Source organism: Gobio gobio, assembly GCF_949357685.1.
Source record: "Gobio gobio genome assembly, chromosome: 5".
Classification (NCBI taxonomy): domain Eukaryota; kingdom Metazoa; phylum Chordata; class Actinopteri; order Cypriniformes; family Gobionidae; genus Gobio; species Gobio gobio.
Genome location: NC_137101.1, coordinates 26488137 through 26506601, shown reverse-complemented (window position 1 = coordinate 26506601; position 18465 = coordinate 26488137). Strand labels below are relative to the sequence as shown.

General features: G+C 35.6%; 2 protein-coding genes across 4 annotated transcripts in view; both read left to right on the top strand.

The window, feature by feature from the left end:
- The window catches only part of taf3 (TAF3 RNA polymerase II, TATA box binding protein (TBP)-associated facto), a 996662-nt gene that overhangs the window by 62109 nt on the left and 916088 nt on the right, over positions 1-18465 (top strand). The gene's annotated exons all lie outside the window — the stretch shown is intronic.
- b4galnt3a (beta-1,4-N-acetyl-galactosaminyl transferase 3a) overlaps positions 1-18465 on the top strand; it is a 58537-nt gene that overhangs the window by 22366 nt on the left and 17706 nt on the right. For all 3 annotated transcript variants that reach the window (XM_079816916.1, XM_079816915.1, XM_079816917.1), the window contains 4 exons: positions 6569-6712; positions 6798-6904; positions 10180-10280; positions 10408-10469. In XM_079816916.1, coding sequence (XP_079673042.1) covers positions 6569-6712; positions 6798-6904; positions 10180-10280; positions 10408-10469 — 414 coding nt within the window. The remainder of the gene's footprint in view (positions 1-6568; positions 6713-6797; positions 6905-10179; positions 10281-10407; positions 10470-18465) is intronic.

The window sequence follows — 18465 nt, the reverse complement described above, 5'->3', positions numbered from 1 at the left end:
ATATAACGGTTATGTGTACTCTGCAACAGAAAGGATAATCAGGCTTGATCAGGCAAAATTAAAGTTCTGTCATTATTTACTCAACCTTGTGTCACTCTAAACCCGTAACACATTCGTTCATCTTCAGAACACAAATTAAGATCTTTTTAAAGAAATCTCAGTCTACGCAACTACCACTTTCAAGCCCCAGAAAGGTGATAAAGACATCATTAAAGTAAACCAAGTGACTTCAGTGGTTTTACGTCAAATTTATGAAGCAACACAATGGAACACTTGCATTATGTTTTTACTACCTTTTTAGGGCTTGAAAGTGGTAGATGCGTAAACGTTCAATGGAGGGACAGAAAGCTGTCAGATTTCATTAAAGGAGACATATTATGACCCTTTTCACAAGATGCAATATAAATATCTGGTGTTCCCAGAATGTGTCTGTGAAGTTTCAGCTCAAAATACCCCCCAGACCATTTATTATAGCTTGTCAAATTTGGGTGTGAGCAAAATCGCACAGTTTTTTTGTGTGTGTCCCTTTAAATGCATACACCCCCCCCCCCCTTCCAGAGCAGCAGCTCATTTGCATTTAAAGGGACACAGGAGCTTTGGATATATCAACAACAAAACAAATTTCACTGAGCGAAAATGTCAGAAATAACCAGTTGCGGAGTGCAGCCTTACATGTTTGAACCAGAGTCGGACACATGAGACTCAACTTTTAGTCTGCACCTGGGCGTTTCTGAATGGTTAGTGGATACATTTATGTAACGTTAGTTGTTGTGGAGTTAGCCTACGTTGTTTCAACTCATCGACTAGCATGTGCCGTCATGTTAATCTCTAAATTGTTTTATAGGTGCTCGTGTGGAACGTAACATGTCTGTAACCCGACTATACTACGCATAATAAATGTGCGTTTATGAATTACACAAACGACATAACTCTAGTCTCTGTGAATACAGTCAGAGACTACGGCAAATTTAGCCATATTAGCTGTTACAGCCTTCCAGAAAGCAAATTTGCAAACATTCACAAAATATGAAGTGCCATCCTTACTAGCTCTGGATAGGAAAATAGAGCACGAAGCATACATTATTGACCCATCCTTCAGAAACAACTTTTTCCCAAATCCAGCGTTGTACCGACCCTCCCCAGATAGCATGGTCACATTGAAACAATGTTGAGTCAGTGTTGATGCATCAACGCCAATTACATTGAATTAACGTTACAAAGCGATGTTGTTTTAGCATCACTCTTGCACCCTCAGTTAATGTTGAAGCAATACTGATATTTTAACCCCAAATCAATGGTAATTATAGACTGGATGCCAGCCGAACTTAGCCCCGCCCACAACATTTTTACTCGGGCAGTTCGGTCTGGACTTGATCGGTAGAGAAGTAATTATGCCCGAACAGAAACAGTTCGGACCAATGAAATTGTCAGGGCGGGCTTTAGACGATGATGAACAGATGATCAACATTAACGTTATCATCCACGTCACCAAAGGCGCTTGGGTTGAGTTTGTTCTAATCCTAAACAGAGAACTTGTTGTATATGCATTCACCTTTACTATTTCTCTCAGAAATGATGATCGTGTTGGTAAGTACTCTGTGTATCCTTAAATTCTTTTTTTACAACACCGGCAAAGATCGTTTACACTCATCTTTTTCTTCTAACGTTAGGCTACTTATTCCAGCGTGCGTGCAGGTACAGGGTTGCCAAGTTTTTACAACAAAAACAAGCCCAATAGCTTTCCAGGGGGGGTTCTCCGGGAAAAAGGGCATTTGGGGGTAAAATATGTGTTATTTTGGCATTCCTGGGTCTGTATATCACATATTTGGGGTCGCTTCAACCCGCGGACTTGGCAACACAGTGCAGTTGAGTTCTGTTGACATTTGACAGCTAACGTTATGCGTCGCTCCGTTGCTCTGATTGGTTGTAGGTCTATCCAATTGAGGTCTTTCCTGGTTCGGTTGAAACACGCCCCATAATCACAGCCCAACAGAGCAGTATCAGACTCATATTCTGACTAGAATTGAGTATGACGACGTCAGGCTATGGTAATTATGTTGATTCAACATTACGAAGTGATATTTTTTCAACACGTCTTTGGCACTGTTGAAACAATGTTGAGATTTTAACCATAAATCAACGGTAATATCATTGATTCAACCTTATAAAGTGATATTTTTTTCAACATCACTTTTGCACCCTCAGATAATATTGAATGTTGAGATTTCAACCACAAATCAATTGTAATTTATCATTGAATCAACATTATGAACTGATGTTAGTTCAAGATCACGCTTGCACCCACATTTAATGTTGAATCAATGGTGAGATAAAAATGGTAATGGTAATGCTATTGAATCAACATTACACTAAGATGGATTTTACATCACTGATGTTGAATCAATATTGAAATTAACAAAAATGATCAATGGTAGTAATGTTGAATCAATGTTACGTTATGATGGATTCTACATCACTGATGTTGAATCAAAACTGAAATTAACAAAAATAATCAATGGTAATATTGTTTGATCAATGTTACAATGTGATGTTGATTCTAGATCACTTATATTGAAACTGAAAATACAACTGAAACCTAATGACAACATAAAACAATGTTGCCATCTGATGTACCAAGCTAATGTTGAAACAACATTATTTTAACTACACTTCAATGTACCATTTTAAATTTGGGGAAAAACTTTTAAAATGTAAATGGAACCTTCTCAGCAGTTGAGTCAATTTATTTTATTTAACAGTTTACCACAATCAGTGACAAAAAATATATAAAAGGTCCTTCTTTAAAAAGGGGGAAAAAATAGGACAAAAGCATTACAATCTTTAAAAATAAAATTAGTTTCAGAAGTCTGGTGTTATTATAACTACTGGTGGTCCAACGGTTCAGGTTTTAATAATCTGGCTTGCATCAGACGACTGCCTCTTTTCCTTTGGGTTCTCTGAAATCTGAAAAAGAAAGCATGATATTACTTAAGAACAAGTCAATTCAGTTGTCATACATAGTCACATTCAAGAATGTTAATATACTAATCACAATATGATTCACTTAAAAACAAGTTGCTCAACACAAAATATTCAAACTATTATTATAGTACCATTAAATGCTGTATATTTATATAGTTTTTTTTTAAATCTATTAATGCTTCAATATCAAAAGAAATTGTCTGATTTTTCCCACCGAGTTTATCTCCAGCCTTAATTAAACACACCTGAATGAGCTAAACATGTGGAGGAATAAACACCTCTGAGCTAGGACCATAGACCATTACATAAATCTCACTTCATTTTCTGTGAAACTACATAGCATTCAAATTTAAAAAAAAGTTAACCATTGTTAATCTTAAAAAAAAAGATTAAAAAAAAAAAGTTAATCTTGAAGAATAAAAGAGCTTAGGTTTTTTCAACAACAAAAAAAATTATTTAAAGGGAGAGTTCACCCTGAAATGAAAATTCTGTCATCATTTAGCTACTCACCCTCAAGTTGTTCCAAACCTGTATGAGTGTCTTTCTTCTGCTGAACACAGAATTTTCATTTCAGGGTGAACTATCCCTTTAAAGCTGTAGATTCACCTTATGTAGACTTTAATCTCTTTAAATATCACAAAATAGCCATGGCAGTCACTTTCTCAATAAACACAACACTTCAAGAAATCTGTTAAATGATGTTCGAACTTTATTCAGGAACATTACTAAAGCAAGATGCATTTCTTAAGAATGTAGAAAAATGTTTATAATTACAGTCAGTAACAATACAAATCAAACGCAAATAACAAGCACTCAAAATAAAGGAACAGAGAAATAATAAGGTAGATGAGGGAAATTGTACAAGAGAAGTCATGTATGTCAGGTGGTTCAACACACAAGACTGTATAGGATGCACCTGTTTTCTCTCTAATGAAGAAGCATCAATTAGGCTACTGAGAAGTACACATGCTAAACCAAAATGGGCGTTTACCAATCAGTGGCCAATTTAAAACTACAACAGATGTTTTTCAACCATTTTTCAACAGACTTGAGGCTTGTTCGACTTCACGCAGCGATGCGCAGACCGATCGGCGGCTGACTTGAAGCAGTGCATGCCGGTTAGAACTTTTGTCCGACTTGAGGCAGCGCCGACGCCACGTGACAGGACGTATGTCAACAAAGTGCCGCGAGAGCGATTCGAGAGCAGCCGGCGATTACAGCCGGTGCAGTTTCTCCAAAGCAGCTGCTCGAGGCTGCAGGGGCTCTGATGACGACACAGCCGTTCCACGATTGGCCAGACTCACTGCATGACAGCGATCACGTGTGTTTCGTGTTTATTCTAAAACCTTCAGCTCCACTAATGCGCACAAATCTGTTTTTTATAACAGTAAAACCTCCTTTCATGTAGTCGCGATGTTATATTGTCATGTTTATCAAAATATAACTGATTAAAAACATGGACCCCACTTCATTGATAGTGTAGGCTTATATGTTGAACTTTATTCTTGTAAAAACACACGCTGTATTAAGCAGTGCATAAAGTATAACATGACAATAATGTCTCTGAAACATCTGTGTATTGCCAAATATTGCATTTATTTCACTTCAGCTGATAAAGTATGCAAACACAGCGCGAGCGTCACTGCGGGAAGCAGAAAGTGTCCGACTTCACGTCTGTGTTTGCAGCTCCTCCCCGCCTGCACGCGGCTACTCTCGCCGATCAGTTGCATCCAGCCGCAGCCGATGTCGAACACACCTTTGCTAAACTCATGAAGGCCCACCCCTAAACCAAGCCCCCAGTGGATTAGAGCAAATCAGATAAAGCGATTGAAAATTTGAAAACGCCCCACTGATTGGGAAACACCCACTAGTGTTCTGCAGAGATACACACCTGCATGATCTTGTGCTCAACTACAAATCACTGTTAGTTCAATGTCACTGTCTCCACCCATATGTGATGTTGACTTTCATCACAATTTCAGTGCTGATCCAACACACTTAAAACATTGAAATTTCAATCTCAACCAAAATGATGGTTTGGATTAAAACTCAACATTGCATCAATGTTACCATGCTGTCTGGGTCGTTAGTGAAGTCATGCGTAAAATGATTAACATTTTATGATTAACAAAATATATAACAGCTTACCAACATTCTTTGCCACATTTCTTTCAAAAATGAAATTCATCCACATTGTCCTCAGTGACTTGCATGCCAGGAGTCTATAGAGACTCGTATGTTCTTTGGTACATCCAACAACAGAAATTGTTTTTTTTGGCACAGACATTGTAATACTAGCTAATACAGCAAGTAAACAGAATGGCGGTCTCTGTGCTTCTCACTCAGGGGTGTGTTCGATGCTAAGAGGGCAGATCATCAACAATCATGGGTGGGGATTTCCTAAGTAAGGCAAAATCTGGAACAGCTTGTTATGAGAATAAATAAATAATAAAAGGGGATTATAAAAAAAAAAAAAAAGCTTGGGTGAATTACCATTAGGCTGATTCTCACATCTTTGTTCAAACACCTTATACAAGTTCATCTTCATTTGCGTTCCAAAGATAAACGAATGTCTTAAGGGTTTGGAACTGAGTAGGGTTGCACCAGTCGTTCGTAAGTTCTTTCTTAAATTGGAACGTAAAGTCCACACTAGAGGCTTAGTAACTACTAGATAGTTTGTAACTAACTCTATACTTTTTTCGGTTGCACCATTTGTTCTTAAGGCAGAACTTAAGTAGTAGGTCGTAAGCTCTACGTAAAGTAATGCGTAGTCGCATATGACGTTTACCCTTAATGATCCAATTGCAGCCTTCAAATACGTAAGCAAAAGTTGTGTTGAAATACCGTGAATTTCAGTGTCCTTATAACTTATTTTGCCTCACGTAACCAACTGTAAAAATATGTTTCCATTAAATATACTTAATCATGAATAACATAAGTGCTTTTATATATAAATAACATTCAGAATCATTCAGTATATGAAACGACATTAACAAGGATCAATAAATAAATACTGAAAAAAAACAAAAACATAAGAAATTACATTTATTGATTATGACTGATTTTATTTGACATCATGACATGCACAACACGGACCGATGGGACAGATTCACGCAGGTTTGGATGGTTTCGCGTTGAAGAGCTGCAAATAAAGTCATCTATTCACATAATGTTTTCTCTCTTAAAATGTAAGCGAGTGTAAATGTCAGCATTATCATATATGTGTAAAGAATTTAAGTCTGTCATGTAAAATAAGAGCTAATTATGCAGTTCAGTCAGTCTGCTTTATTATTCCAACCATTACTCCTGATCGGAGGCTTCCGTAAATATTTAGTTTATACGTAGATTTACGCTTCAACTAAGTTTAATGGTGCAACGCAAAAATATTTAGTAGTGCGTAAGTTGTAACTTAGTGCCCATTTACGTCAAAACTAGGCTAAGTTGTAACTTACGCACAACTGGTGCAACCGGCCCCTGGTGAGTAATTAATTATAGAATTTTCATTTTTGGGCCAACTGACCCGTTAATACCTATAATATATTTATATTGAAAATCATGATAACATGTTCACTAATTTCTTTGTCAGATGAATCTACTCTACAAATGGGAGATATTGAGCACATACCTCAAACAAAAGCAAGTTACGATAGACTCCTTGAGCCGATTCCCTTGTCACCCCATCCTGTAGGAGACATGATCAGAGAAGACCCACGGGATCACATCTATAAACGTCAGCATTATTTACAATTTACATGAAAATTTGTAGATTACAATTGCCTGACTGACATTTTAACTGTTCTCTTTCTGTTAATCAGACAAAATGCTAGATGAATCCTACCTGAAAGACTTGTTTCCCGAATGCGATTATAAACCAAGTTACACAGTCACCGGAGAGATTGGACGATATCAAGGTGTATATATGGTAAGTTAGACATTTTTAATCTCTGCATAAACTCAGCTTTGATTCTGACAAAACCATTTCAGTTTCTTTTATAACCACTGATTTTTTGCCTATAATCGACAACGATAAATCAAATATCGTCAACATTTAACATCGATAGTTTCTTTTTTTTACAACTCTATTGGTGAAATATAAACATTTTTTAACCAATATTTATAGCTAATGTTAGCATGCTAATGTGCTAATGTTAGTGATTCCTACATTTATAAAACATATAAATATTATATACACAGTAACAGTACCGGTCATTTGAATGTTTTTGAAAGTAGTCTATTAAAGGATTAGTTCACTTTCAAATAAACTTTTGCTTAGAATTTACTCACCCCCTTGTCATCCAAGATATCCATGTCTTTCTGTCTTCAGTCGAAAAGAAATGAAGATTTTTGATGAAAAGATTTCAGGATATTTCTCCATTAAATGGAAGTCAATAGACTCCAAACGGTTCAAGGTCCAAATGAGAGGTTCAGTACAGCTTCAAAAGGGCTTTAAACCACATCAAACGGTACCAGACGATCAATAAGGGTCTTATCTAGCGAAACGATCTTTCTTTTTTTTTTTTTATAAATAAAGTTTAAGTTTTATAAGCACAAATGCTCGCCTTGATCTGTTCATTGATGCGCGCTCGTGACGTCACGTAAAACGCAATTACGTTGAAAAGGTCACGCTAGACCCAGGCGCAAAGACGTTTGAATATGTGGATACGGTCCTCCTTCCGCTCATGTGTAAACACTGACTCGGTACTTCCGCCTTTTCAACGTAATTACCGTGTATTACGTGACGTCACGAGCGCGCATCACTGAACAGAGCACGGCGAGCATTTGTGCTTATAAAACTTAAACTTTTTTTTTTTTTTTTTTTTTATACAGATTGTTTCGCTAGATAAGACCCTTATTGATAGTCTGGTCCCGTTTGATGTGGTTTAAAGCCCTTTTGAAGCTGTTCTGAACCTCTCATTTGGTCCTTGAACCATATGGAGTCTATTGACTTCCATTTTATGGAGAAATATCCTGAAATCTTTTCATCAAAAATCTTTATTTCTTTTTGACTGAAGACATGACAAGGGGGTGAGTAAATTATAAGTAAAAGTTTATGTGAAAGTGAACTAATCCTTTAATTCACCAAGGCTGCATTTATTTGATAAAATACAGTAAAAACAGTATTACTGTGAAATATTACAATTTAAATTAACTGGTTTCTGTTGTAATATTGTAACGAATTGCTGAGAGACAAAGCAGAGAGAGAATCCCCTTGCCACAACACACCACATGAAAAGACAGGAACATCTGACCCAGAACACGAACACAATCCACCACAGAAAACAGCAGACAACGACTAGCAACGTAATTGAAAACCAAGATCTTAAATATGAGTAGGGCCTAGATAATTAACTGCAGGTGTGTCCAATGACGTAGGTTACTATAACAACTAATATGACAACGAGGAGAGATACAACAAAAAAAAAAACAGGAAGAGAACATGGAAACAATGAAAATAGAGGAAGCACTTCAACATAAATGTCCTTACAAACAAAAGACACAGAACTGGAATCAAATTTATTCATGTGATGGCAAAGCTGAATTTACAGTATCATTACTCCAGTCTTGATTGTCACAGAAATCATTCTTATATGCTGATTTGATGCTAAAGAAACATTTCTTATTATTATTAATGTTAAACACAGTTGTACTGCGTAATATTTTTGGAAATTGCGATTTTCTTTTTCAGGATTCTTTGAATAGAAAGTGAAATAAAAAAACAGCATTTCTGTAATATTTATTAATTTCATAAATTTATTTACTGCAAGTTTTTAATGTGCCTTTGCTAAATAAAAGTATTATTTTTATTTATTTATTTATTAAATCTTACCTCAAACTTTTGAATAGCAGTGTATCAGCTAAAACTGTTTTCAAAATAATAAGAAATGATCTTAGAATGATTTTTGAAAGATCATGTGACATTGAAGACTGAAGTAATGGCTGCTGAAAATTCAATTAGGTTTATGGTTTAGGGTTTTGTACAGTAAAATGTATAAAACAGCAGTGTAAAAGTATAAACATTTGCAGAAATATTTAACACTTTACAATAAAATTAAATTTTCTGTAACATTAGTTAAAGGTTTTGGTATCATGAACTAAAAATGAACAACTTTACAGCATTTATTTATCTTACAATTAATATATCTATACATCTCTGATATGTTAGTTTGGTTTTGTTCTGGTCCTGTTTTCCCAGGCATTGTTAGGCCCCATTCACACGGACACGCATTTAGCTGTATACGTAACAATGTTGCACCGTATCAGCGTTTCGTCCACACGATCCTGCGTTTTGCGAGCATGAAACTGATATATTTTTTAACCTGGTCCCAGAGTGGATAAATCTGAAAACGACACCCTTGCGTTTTCGTGTGTACAGGCAATCCGTATATTTTGTGAAACGGTGACACCACGTCCTGCACAGGAAAGACTAGAAAGGGATACAACTACAGGTACTGGGCATGCGCATATCAATATTGCATCATTTAATTACTGTATTTGCATTATTGTAAAGGTAGGTTTAGGGTCGGGGTAGGCGTTATTAAAACACAATCTGGTAATTAGCTAATTTATTTATTGTTATTTTATTGTGAGATTTTGCCTCACTTCCTACCGTTGCTGTACCCCTTCTAGCCACAACTCTTCTTCTCCGTTTTTAGTGTATTTCTGTGGCAGAATTACAGCGCCACACACTGGCCTGGCATGTATACTACATCGTTTTGAGTCGGTTTCAGTGCTCTCATGTGTACGCAGATATTTCTTGAAACAAGAAAAAAAAAAAGATCGGATAGGGAAAGCTCTGGCTTCGTGTGGACGGGCCCTTAGTTTCCATGTGAATTAGTTACACACCTGTTTCTTGTCTCATTAATTAGTCCTGTGTATTTAAGCCTTCTGTTCCTTCTGTTCATTGTCTTGTGTAAATTTTGGGTGTTGCCTGTGTTCGAGCCTCTCTGTCTTTATTAAATAAGCTATATTCTAATTGTTCATTCTGTGTCACGCATAATTTGGATTACAAACAGCCTGCCTGTAACAATAGAAATATAACTATACAAGTATAAACAAGATAACTAACATTTAACAAAGAACAATATATTGTATATAATGTTATAATAATATATTGTAACAACTTGCAACACTAAAGAGACATATACTGTAAACAATCAGGCTAATTAATATATTTGGCCCTGTTTCTTGTTCTTCTAGATTCGGTTTTCTTCAGTGTACCCAAATGACTATACACGGCAAACTAATGATCACAATGATGAGATGTGCTTTTACAAACAAGATCCATCATTTCAGGAAAAGTATGAAGCATACAGTATTGCATTCATCTGTAGTCTTCACATTAGTTGAAAAGGTTCACCTGCATTTCTTGTTTGTAGCTAACGCTATGCTACTTGTATATGTTTTGTTCATGCTTCACTTTTTTAGTAAAGGACTTGCTGCTTACCTGACCGAGGTTGAAGACCATGATGTACAAAAGAGAGATACAGGTAAAAGTCTTTTTCTGATATAAATCCTGCAAATGAAGGTTCCAGAAAGAGATTTACATCTTGAAATGAAATCCCTGATTTATTGTGAAAAAATTCTGCTCATGACCTTTTTGGTTGATGTCATCTAGGCCATGTATATGTTAAAGGATTAGTTCACTTTTAAATAAACTTTTACTGATAATTTACTCACCCCCATGTCGTCCAAGATGTCCATGTCTTTCTTTCTGCAGTCGAAAAGAAATTAAGGTTTTGGATGAAAGCAGTCCAGGGTTTTTCTCCATATAATGGACTTCAATGGGCAACAAACGGTTCAAGGTCCAAATGACGATACCAGACAATGAATAAGGGTCTTATCTAGCGAAACGATCAGTTTCTGCGAGAAACTAAGCAGTATTTATGCTATTAATTTACCTCTTAACTGACGAACGTCTCTGAGCTCCGCCATCACTTCCGGAAAGTAAGGTCAAATTACACTCAAAAAAATATTTTGGTCTAAATGTAAGTTTTATGTATTTGAATTACATTACAATTTTCCATCCATTTGGACTACATAGTTTTAACATAAACAAACAAATAAACTTAATGTGATTCATATTTGTCAGTCAAACGTAAATGAAATAGGTAAGTTTTATGTAATGGTACACAGAAAAATGCCCATGATAAATTAACACAGCCTAGTGCACACTACTGAGATAAAGTACAATTGAAGCAGTGTTCAAGTTAATGAGATAATTGAGTGATGATTGAGAATTAATTATGAACACCTGATGAGGTGACACAAGAGAAACACAAGAACTACAACTGACTTCAGCCACAGCCTTAGATGAAATCAACTGAAGATAAAAGAAGACATTAAATCTCTGAAGATATCAGTAGATGAGGATTAAACAACTTCACAAACAGCATTATGAGCTTCACGCATTACTAACCAGACTGACTTTATTTCTGTAATTTCTGTTTTAATGAAAATAATAGTTTCATAGTATGGAAGTCACCATACTGGAGATGAGTGTCTGCTTTAGTTGGGCTCTTGACCCTTAATTTGTTTAACTTTAGTTTTTCTCTGGCTCCTTTAACTGTGTGTTTATGAAGCACATTTGTTATTTCAAGGGAATCCAAGAGAAAATATTATCAGGTGATGTTGGCTATTTGTTTTGGCCTGAATCACTGCTCTAATTTAGAGGCTAATTTGCTGGTTATAGAGGTAATGTGTTATTAATTGTGTTGTATTCATAGTATTAGCCATGAGACGGGTTGTGTTAATTGAATAATATCCATATAAAAAAATTTAAAAAAGTGCACAAAAGGTTTTAATCTACGGCATTACTTAGACACACACAGACATCATGAATCAGCGTTTGAATCTCTACAATGGTGACAATCAAAAAAAATTAAGATAAACAGATCAACTTTGAACATAAAACAAGCAACTAAAATGTCACGACAAAAACAGCAAAAGTAAAAGCAATTAGTAAGTATCAAAGAAAATTTGTCAATTCAGATGCATAATTTATTCATGCCGCAATGCATGCTGGGACACATGGGGGGTGGGTTGATTGGTGGTACCCAACATGCACTGCAGCTTGAAGATTTTAATTGATTGTCACCATTGTTGAGATTCATACATTGATTCTTGATGTCTGTGTATATCTAAGCAATGCCATAGATTTAAATTCTGCATATTATTCGAATACCACAACGGTGTTGTAACTCATGCTGTATAATCACATGGCAACTATTATGAATAAAAAAAAACTACTAACACAGTACCACAATAACCAGAGTATTAGACTCCAAATGAGATCAGTGATTTAGCCACACGATGTCATTAACAATATATAAATAGCCAACATCACAAGATATTCTCTTGGATTCCCTTGAAATAACAAATGTGCTTTATAAACACACAGTTAAAGGAGCCAAAGAAAAACTAAAGCTAAACAAATTAAGGGTCAAGAGCCCAACTAAAGCAGACACTCATCTCCAGTATGGTGACTTCCATACTATGAAACTATTATTTTCATTAAAACAGAAATTACAGAAATAAAGTCAGTCTGGTTAGTAATGCGTGAAGCTCATAATGCTGTTTGTGAAGTTGTTTAATCCTCATCTACTGATATCTTCAGAGATTTAATGTCTTCTTTTATCTTCAGTTGATTTCATCTAAAGCTGTGGCTGAAGTCAGTTGTAGTTCTTGTGTTTCTCTTTCCGTCAGTGATTCTGCTCATTATCATCAGGTGTTCATCATTACTCTCAATCATCACTCAATTATCTCATTAACTTGAACACTGCTTCAATAGTACTTTATCTCAGTAGTGTGCACTAGGCTGTGTTAATTTATCATGGGCATTTTTCTGTGTACCATTACATAAAACTTACCTATTTCATTTACGTTTGACTGACAAATATGAATCACATTAAGTTTATTTGTTTGTTTATGTTAAAACTATGTAGTCCAAATGGATGGAAAATTGTAATGTAATTCAAATACATAAAACTTATATTTAGACCAAAACATTTTTTTGAGTGTAGATTGTGGTCATAGATGTATACGTAGATGCCTCATTAGCGAATGCACGGATCAGTAGAATGAGGCATCTACGATCGATATATCTATGACCACGATCGAATTTGACCTCACTTTCCGGAAGTGATGGCGGAGCTCAGAGGCGATCGCGTTCGTCTGTTAAGAGGTAAATTAATAGCATAAATACTGCTCGATTTCTCACAGAAACTGATTGTTTGGCTAGATAAAACCCTTATTCATCGTCTGGTATTGTTTAAAGCCCTTTGAAGCTGCACTGAAACTATCATTTGGACCTTGAACCGTTTGTTGCCCATTGAAGTCCATTATATGGAGAAAAACCCTGGACTGTTTTCATCCAAAACCTTAATTTCTTTTCGACTGCAGAAAGAAAGACATGGACATCTTGGATGACATGGGGGTGAGTACACTCACAGAAATATTTCACCCAAAATTTAAGATTTATGTAATTTTATTAAATGACAAATTCCCATTTATATTTTTTTCATAATTTTAACACAAATCTACCAAATAAACTTTACACAATTTATTTTCATTAGGATAATAAAACCTATTTATTTAAAATACATAAAGTTTATTGTATAAATTGCATAATAATTAAGAGAACTAAATCAGGATAATTAAAAAAGTTAAATAACATTTATTTGAATCATGTTAAATGTATATTCATGGCAGAGTTAGTTTTTATGCATTTACATCTATTTGATTTTATTTAAAAACTCATATTTTTAAAATCTATACATTAAAAGTAAATAAACTCTAAAAGATTTAATCAATTTTACAATTTATTTAATGCAATTAGTTAATAAATACTAACATTGTTTGAATAATAAGAGTTATAAAACAAACAAGATTCTGTTATTTAAAGTTTATGTGATTGGTTTTCATCAAAGTTATGAAAAAAAATCAATTTGGGAAACAGGAAACGACGTCACTTTCGCTGGACACAAGCCCTCGAGATATTGTGGGAATCCGTCACACACATCCCACTGAGCAAAGGCGTACGTTGAAAAGACGTCCACTGAGGAGCCAGAATGAAAGTTTTTATGACGTCTGTTTTTGACGTGTTCTGCACGTCCGATATAGACGTTCATGGAACCTCAAGGTTAAAAACTAGTTCAAATTATGGACATATTTTCCATTTGTAATTGCAAAGCAACTCACAGACAGTGTGTGTTTGTCCAGAAATCATGAAAATAAAAGAAACTTAGCTCAAACCTTTAGACACTTTAGACAACTTAGCATCTGTAATTCACACATCTTTGGATCGTGAGAGAATCGTGGGATTCAATCCAGGATCTTCTTGCTGTGATGAGACAGTGTTTCCCACTGAGACACTGGAGCTGCCCTTAATCACAGACATAAGACACACTTTGACTATTTCTGTCAGACGTCTACAGAAGCTCTTACTGAGAATAAACAGAGCTTTAGATGTTGATGTTTATGTTTCATTTGAAGTCACCATTGTGGTGGGAAGCGTTTGCTGTAGTTGGGCTCTTGGTCCCCGTATTTGTGTGAGCTTTTCTTTGGCTGCTGTAACTGTGTGTGTGAAACACAATAGTTATGGCTGAGAAAGCAAAGATAAAGTGACTTCAGGTGTTGTCAGCTCCTTGTTGATGACTAAATCATCAGAAGTCTAGAATCTGATGTTGTGCTTTCGAGTTTTATGTTCTTGTTTGGCAAATCATTTGTTTATATACTATAACCTTGTGAATCCACTGTTTCGGGACTAATAGCAATAAAATAATCACTTATCCTGAAAGATGATAAAACAAAATGTGCACATTGTTTTGAGAAAATATTTCTCATAGTCACACACAGACATCAAGATTTTGCATATGATTCACAACAACGGTGACAATCATAAAAAAAAACTTCATGCTGCAATGCATGATGGGTAGCTTCAAAGTACAAAACTCATGCTTGATTGTCACCGTTGTTGTGAATCATATGCAAAATCTTGATGTCTGTGTGTGACTATGAGAAATATTTGCTCAAAACATTGTGCACCTGCTGTTTTATCATCTTTCAATATGAGTGATTTGTTTATTGCTATTGGTGTCAATACATCAGATTCACAAGGTTATAGTATATAAACAAATTATTATTTGCCAAACAAGAACATAAAACTCAAAAGCACAACATCAGATTCTAGACTTCTGATGATTTAGTCATCAACAAGGAGCTGACAACACCTGAAGTCACTTTATCTTTGCTTTCTCAGCCATAACTATTGTGTTTCTCACACACAGTTACAGCAGCCAAAGAAAAGCTCACACAAATACGGGGACCAAGAGCCCAACTAAAGCAAACGCTTCCCACCACAATGGTGACTTCAAATGAAACATAAACATCAACATCTAAAGCTCTGTTTATTCTCAGTAAGAGCTTCTGTAGACGTCTGACAGAAATAGTCAAAGTGTGTCTTATGTCTGTGATTAAGGGCAGCACCAGTGTCTCAGTGGGAAACACTGTCTCATCACAGCAAGAAGATCCTGGATTGAATCCCACGATTCTCTCACGATCCAAAGATGTGTGAATTACAGATGCTAAGTTGTCTAAAGTGTCTAAAGGTTTGAGCTAAGTTTCTTTTATTTTCATGATTTCTGGACAAACACACACTGTCTGTGAGTTGCTTTGCAATTACAAATGGAAAATATGTCCATAATTTGAACTAGTTTTTAACCTTGAGGTTCCATGAGCATCTATATCGGACGTGCAGAACACGTCAAAAACAGACGTCATAAAAACTTTCATTCTGGCTCCTCAGTGGACGTCTTTTCAACGTACGCCTTTGCTCAGTGGGATGTGTGTGACGGATTCCCACAATATCTCGAGGGCTTGTGTCCAGCGAAAGTGACGTCGTTTCCTGTTTCCCAAATGGATTTTTTTCATAACTTTGATGAAAACCAATCACATAAACTTTAAATAACAGAATCTTGTTTGTTTTATAACTCTTATTATTCAAACAATGTTAGTATTTATTAACTAATTGCATTAAATAAATTGTAAAATTGATTAAATCTTTTAGAGTTTATTTACTTTTAATATATAGATTTTAAAAATATGAGTTTTTAAATAAAATCAAATAGATGTAAATGCATAAAAACTAACTCTGCCATGAATATACATTTAACATGATTCAAATAAATGTTATTTAACTTTTTTAATTATCCTGATTTAGTTCTCTTAATTATTATGCAATTTATACAATAAACTTTATGTATTTTAAATAAATAGGTTTTATTATCCTAATGAAAATAACCCAGCCAGCAGAGTCATGTGGGGCCCATATGGGTGTCACCTGGGCTGTCTAACTGGGGCCCAGCCAGTTTTGTCCTCAGTTTCCATGTAGGCCCCACATGGGCTAGCCCAGATGAACTGAACACTGCTCAGTGTGCACACTACAGGCTGTTAAATGTAACTGAATCAGTGTTGGAGTTAATGAGATAATTAAGTGATTAATAGAGTAAAGACTGAATATTACTGAAGACTCCTGATGATAACAAGCAGAATCACTGAAGGACAGAGAAACACAACAGACTTCAGACACAACTTCACAAAAGCATTATCAGCTTCCCTTTTTACCTATTAGATTGACTTTCTGTTATCTTAGTTTTTATTGATAATTCCCACTGAGCAAAGGTGTACGTTGAAAAGACGTCCACTGAGGAGCCAGAATGAAAGTTTTTATGACGTCTGTTTTTGACGTGTTCTGCACGTCCGATATAGACGTTCATGGAACCTCAAGGTTAAAAACTAGTTCAAATCTGCTCATTGTGGACATATTTTCCATTTGTAATTGCAAAGCAACTCACAGACAGTGTGTGTTTGTCCAGAAATCATGAAAATAAAAGAAACTTAGCTCACACCTTTAGACATTTTAGACAACTTAGCATCTGTAAATCACACATCTTTGGATCGTGAGAGAATCGTGGGATTCAATCCAGGATCTTCTTGCTGTGAGGAGACAGTGTTTCCCATTGAGACACTGGTGCTGCCCTTAATCACAGACATAAGACACACTTTGACTATTTCTGTCAGACGTCTACAGAAGCTCTAACTGAGAATTAACAGAGCTTTAGATGTTGATGTTTATGGTGAATTTGAAGCCACCATTGTGGTGGGAAGCGTTTGCTTTAGTTGGGCTCTTGGTTCCTGTACTTGAGTTAGCTTTTCTTTGGCTGCTGTAACTGTGTGTGTGAAACACAATAGTTATGGCTGAGAAAGCAAAGATAAAGTGACTTAAGGTGTTGTCAGCTCCTTGTTGATGACTAAATCATCAGAAGTCTAGAATCTGATGTTGTGCTTTTGAGTTTTAGGTTCTTGTTTGGCAAATAATAATTTGTTTATATAGCCTACTATAACCTTGTGAATCCACTGTATTGACAACAATAGCAATAAACAAATCACTCATTATGAAAGATGATTAAACAGCAGCTGCACATTGTTTTGAGAAAATATGTCACATAGTCACACGCAGACATCAAGATTTTGCATATGATTCACAACAATGGTGACTATCAAGCATGAGTTTTGTACTTTGAAGCTACCCATCATGCATTGCAGCATGAAGTTTTTTTTTATGATTGTCACTGTTGTTGTGAATCATATGCAAAATCTTGATGTCTACGTGTGACTATGTGAAATATTTTCTCAAAACAATGTGCACATGCAGTTTTATCATCTTTCAGGATAAGTGATTATTTTATTGCTATTAGTCCCGATACAGTGGATTCACAAGTTATAGTATATAAACAAATTATTATTTGCCAAACATGAACACAAAACTCAAAAGCATAACATAAGATTCTAGACTTCTGATGATTTAGTCATCAACAAGGAGCTGACAACACCTGAAGTTACTTTATCTTTGCTTTCTCAGCCATAACTATTGTGTTTCTCACACACAGTTACAGCAGCCAAAGAAAAGCTAACACAACTACGGGGACCAAGAGCCCAACTAAAGCAAACGCTTCCCACCACAATGGTGACTTCAAATGAAACATAAATATCAACATCTAAAGCTCTGTTAATTCTAAGTAAGAGCTTCTGTAGACGTCTGACAGAAATAGTCAAAGTGTGTCTTATGTCTGTGATTAAGGGCAGCACCAGTGTCTCAGTGGGAAACACTGTCTCCTCACAGCAAGAAGATCCTGGATTGAATCCCACGATTCTCTCACGATCCAAAGATGTGTGAATTACAGATTATAAGTTTTCTAAAGTGTCTAAAGGTGTGAGCTAAGTTTCTTTTATTTTCATGATTTCTGGACAAACACACACTGTCTGTGAGTTGCTTTGCAATTACAAATGGAAAATATTTCCACAATTTGAACTAGTTTTTAACCCTGAGGTTCCATGAATGTCTATATTGGACGTGCAGAACACGTCAAAAACAGACGTCATAAAAACTTTCATTCTGGCTCCTCAGTGGACGTCTTTTCAACGTAC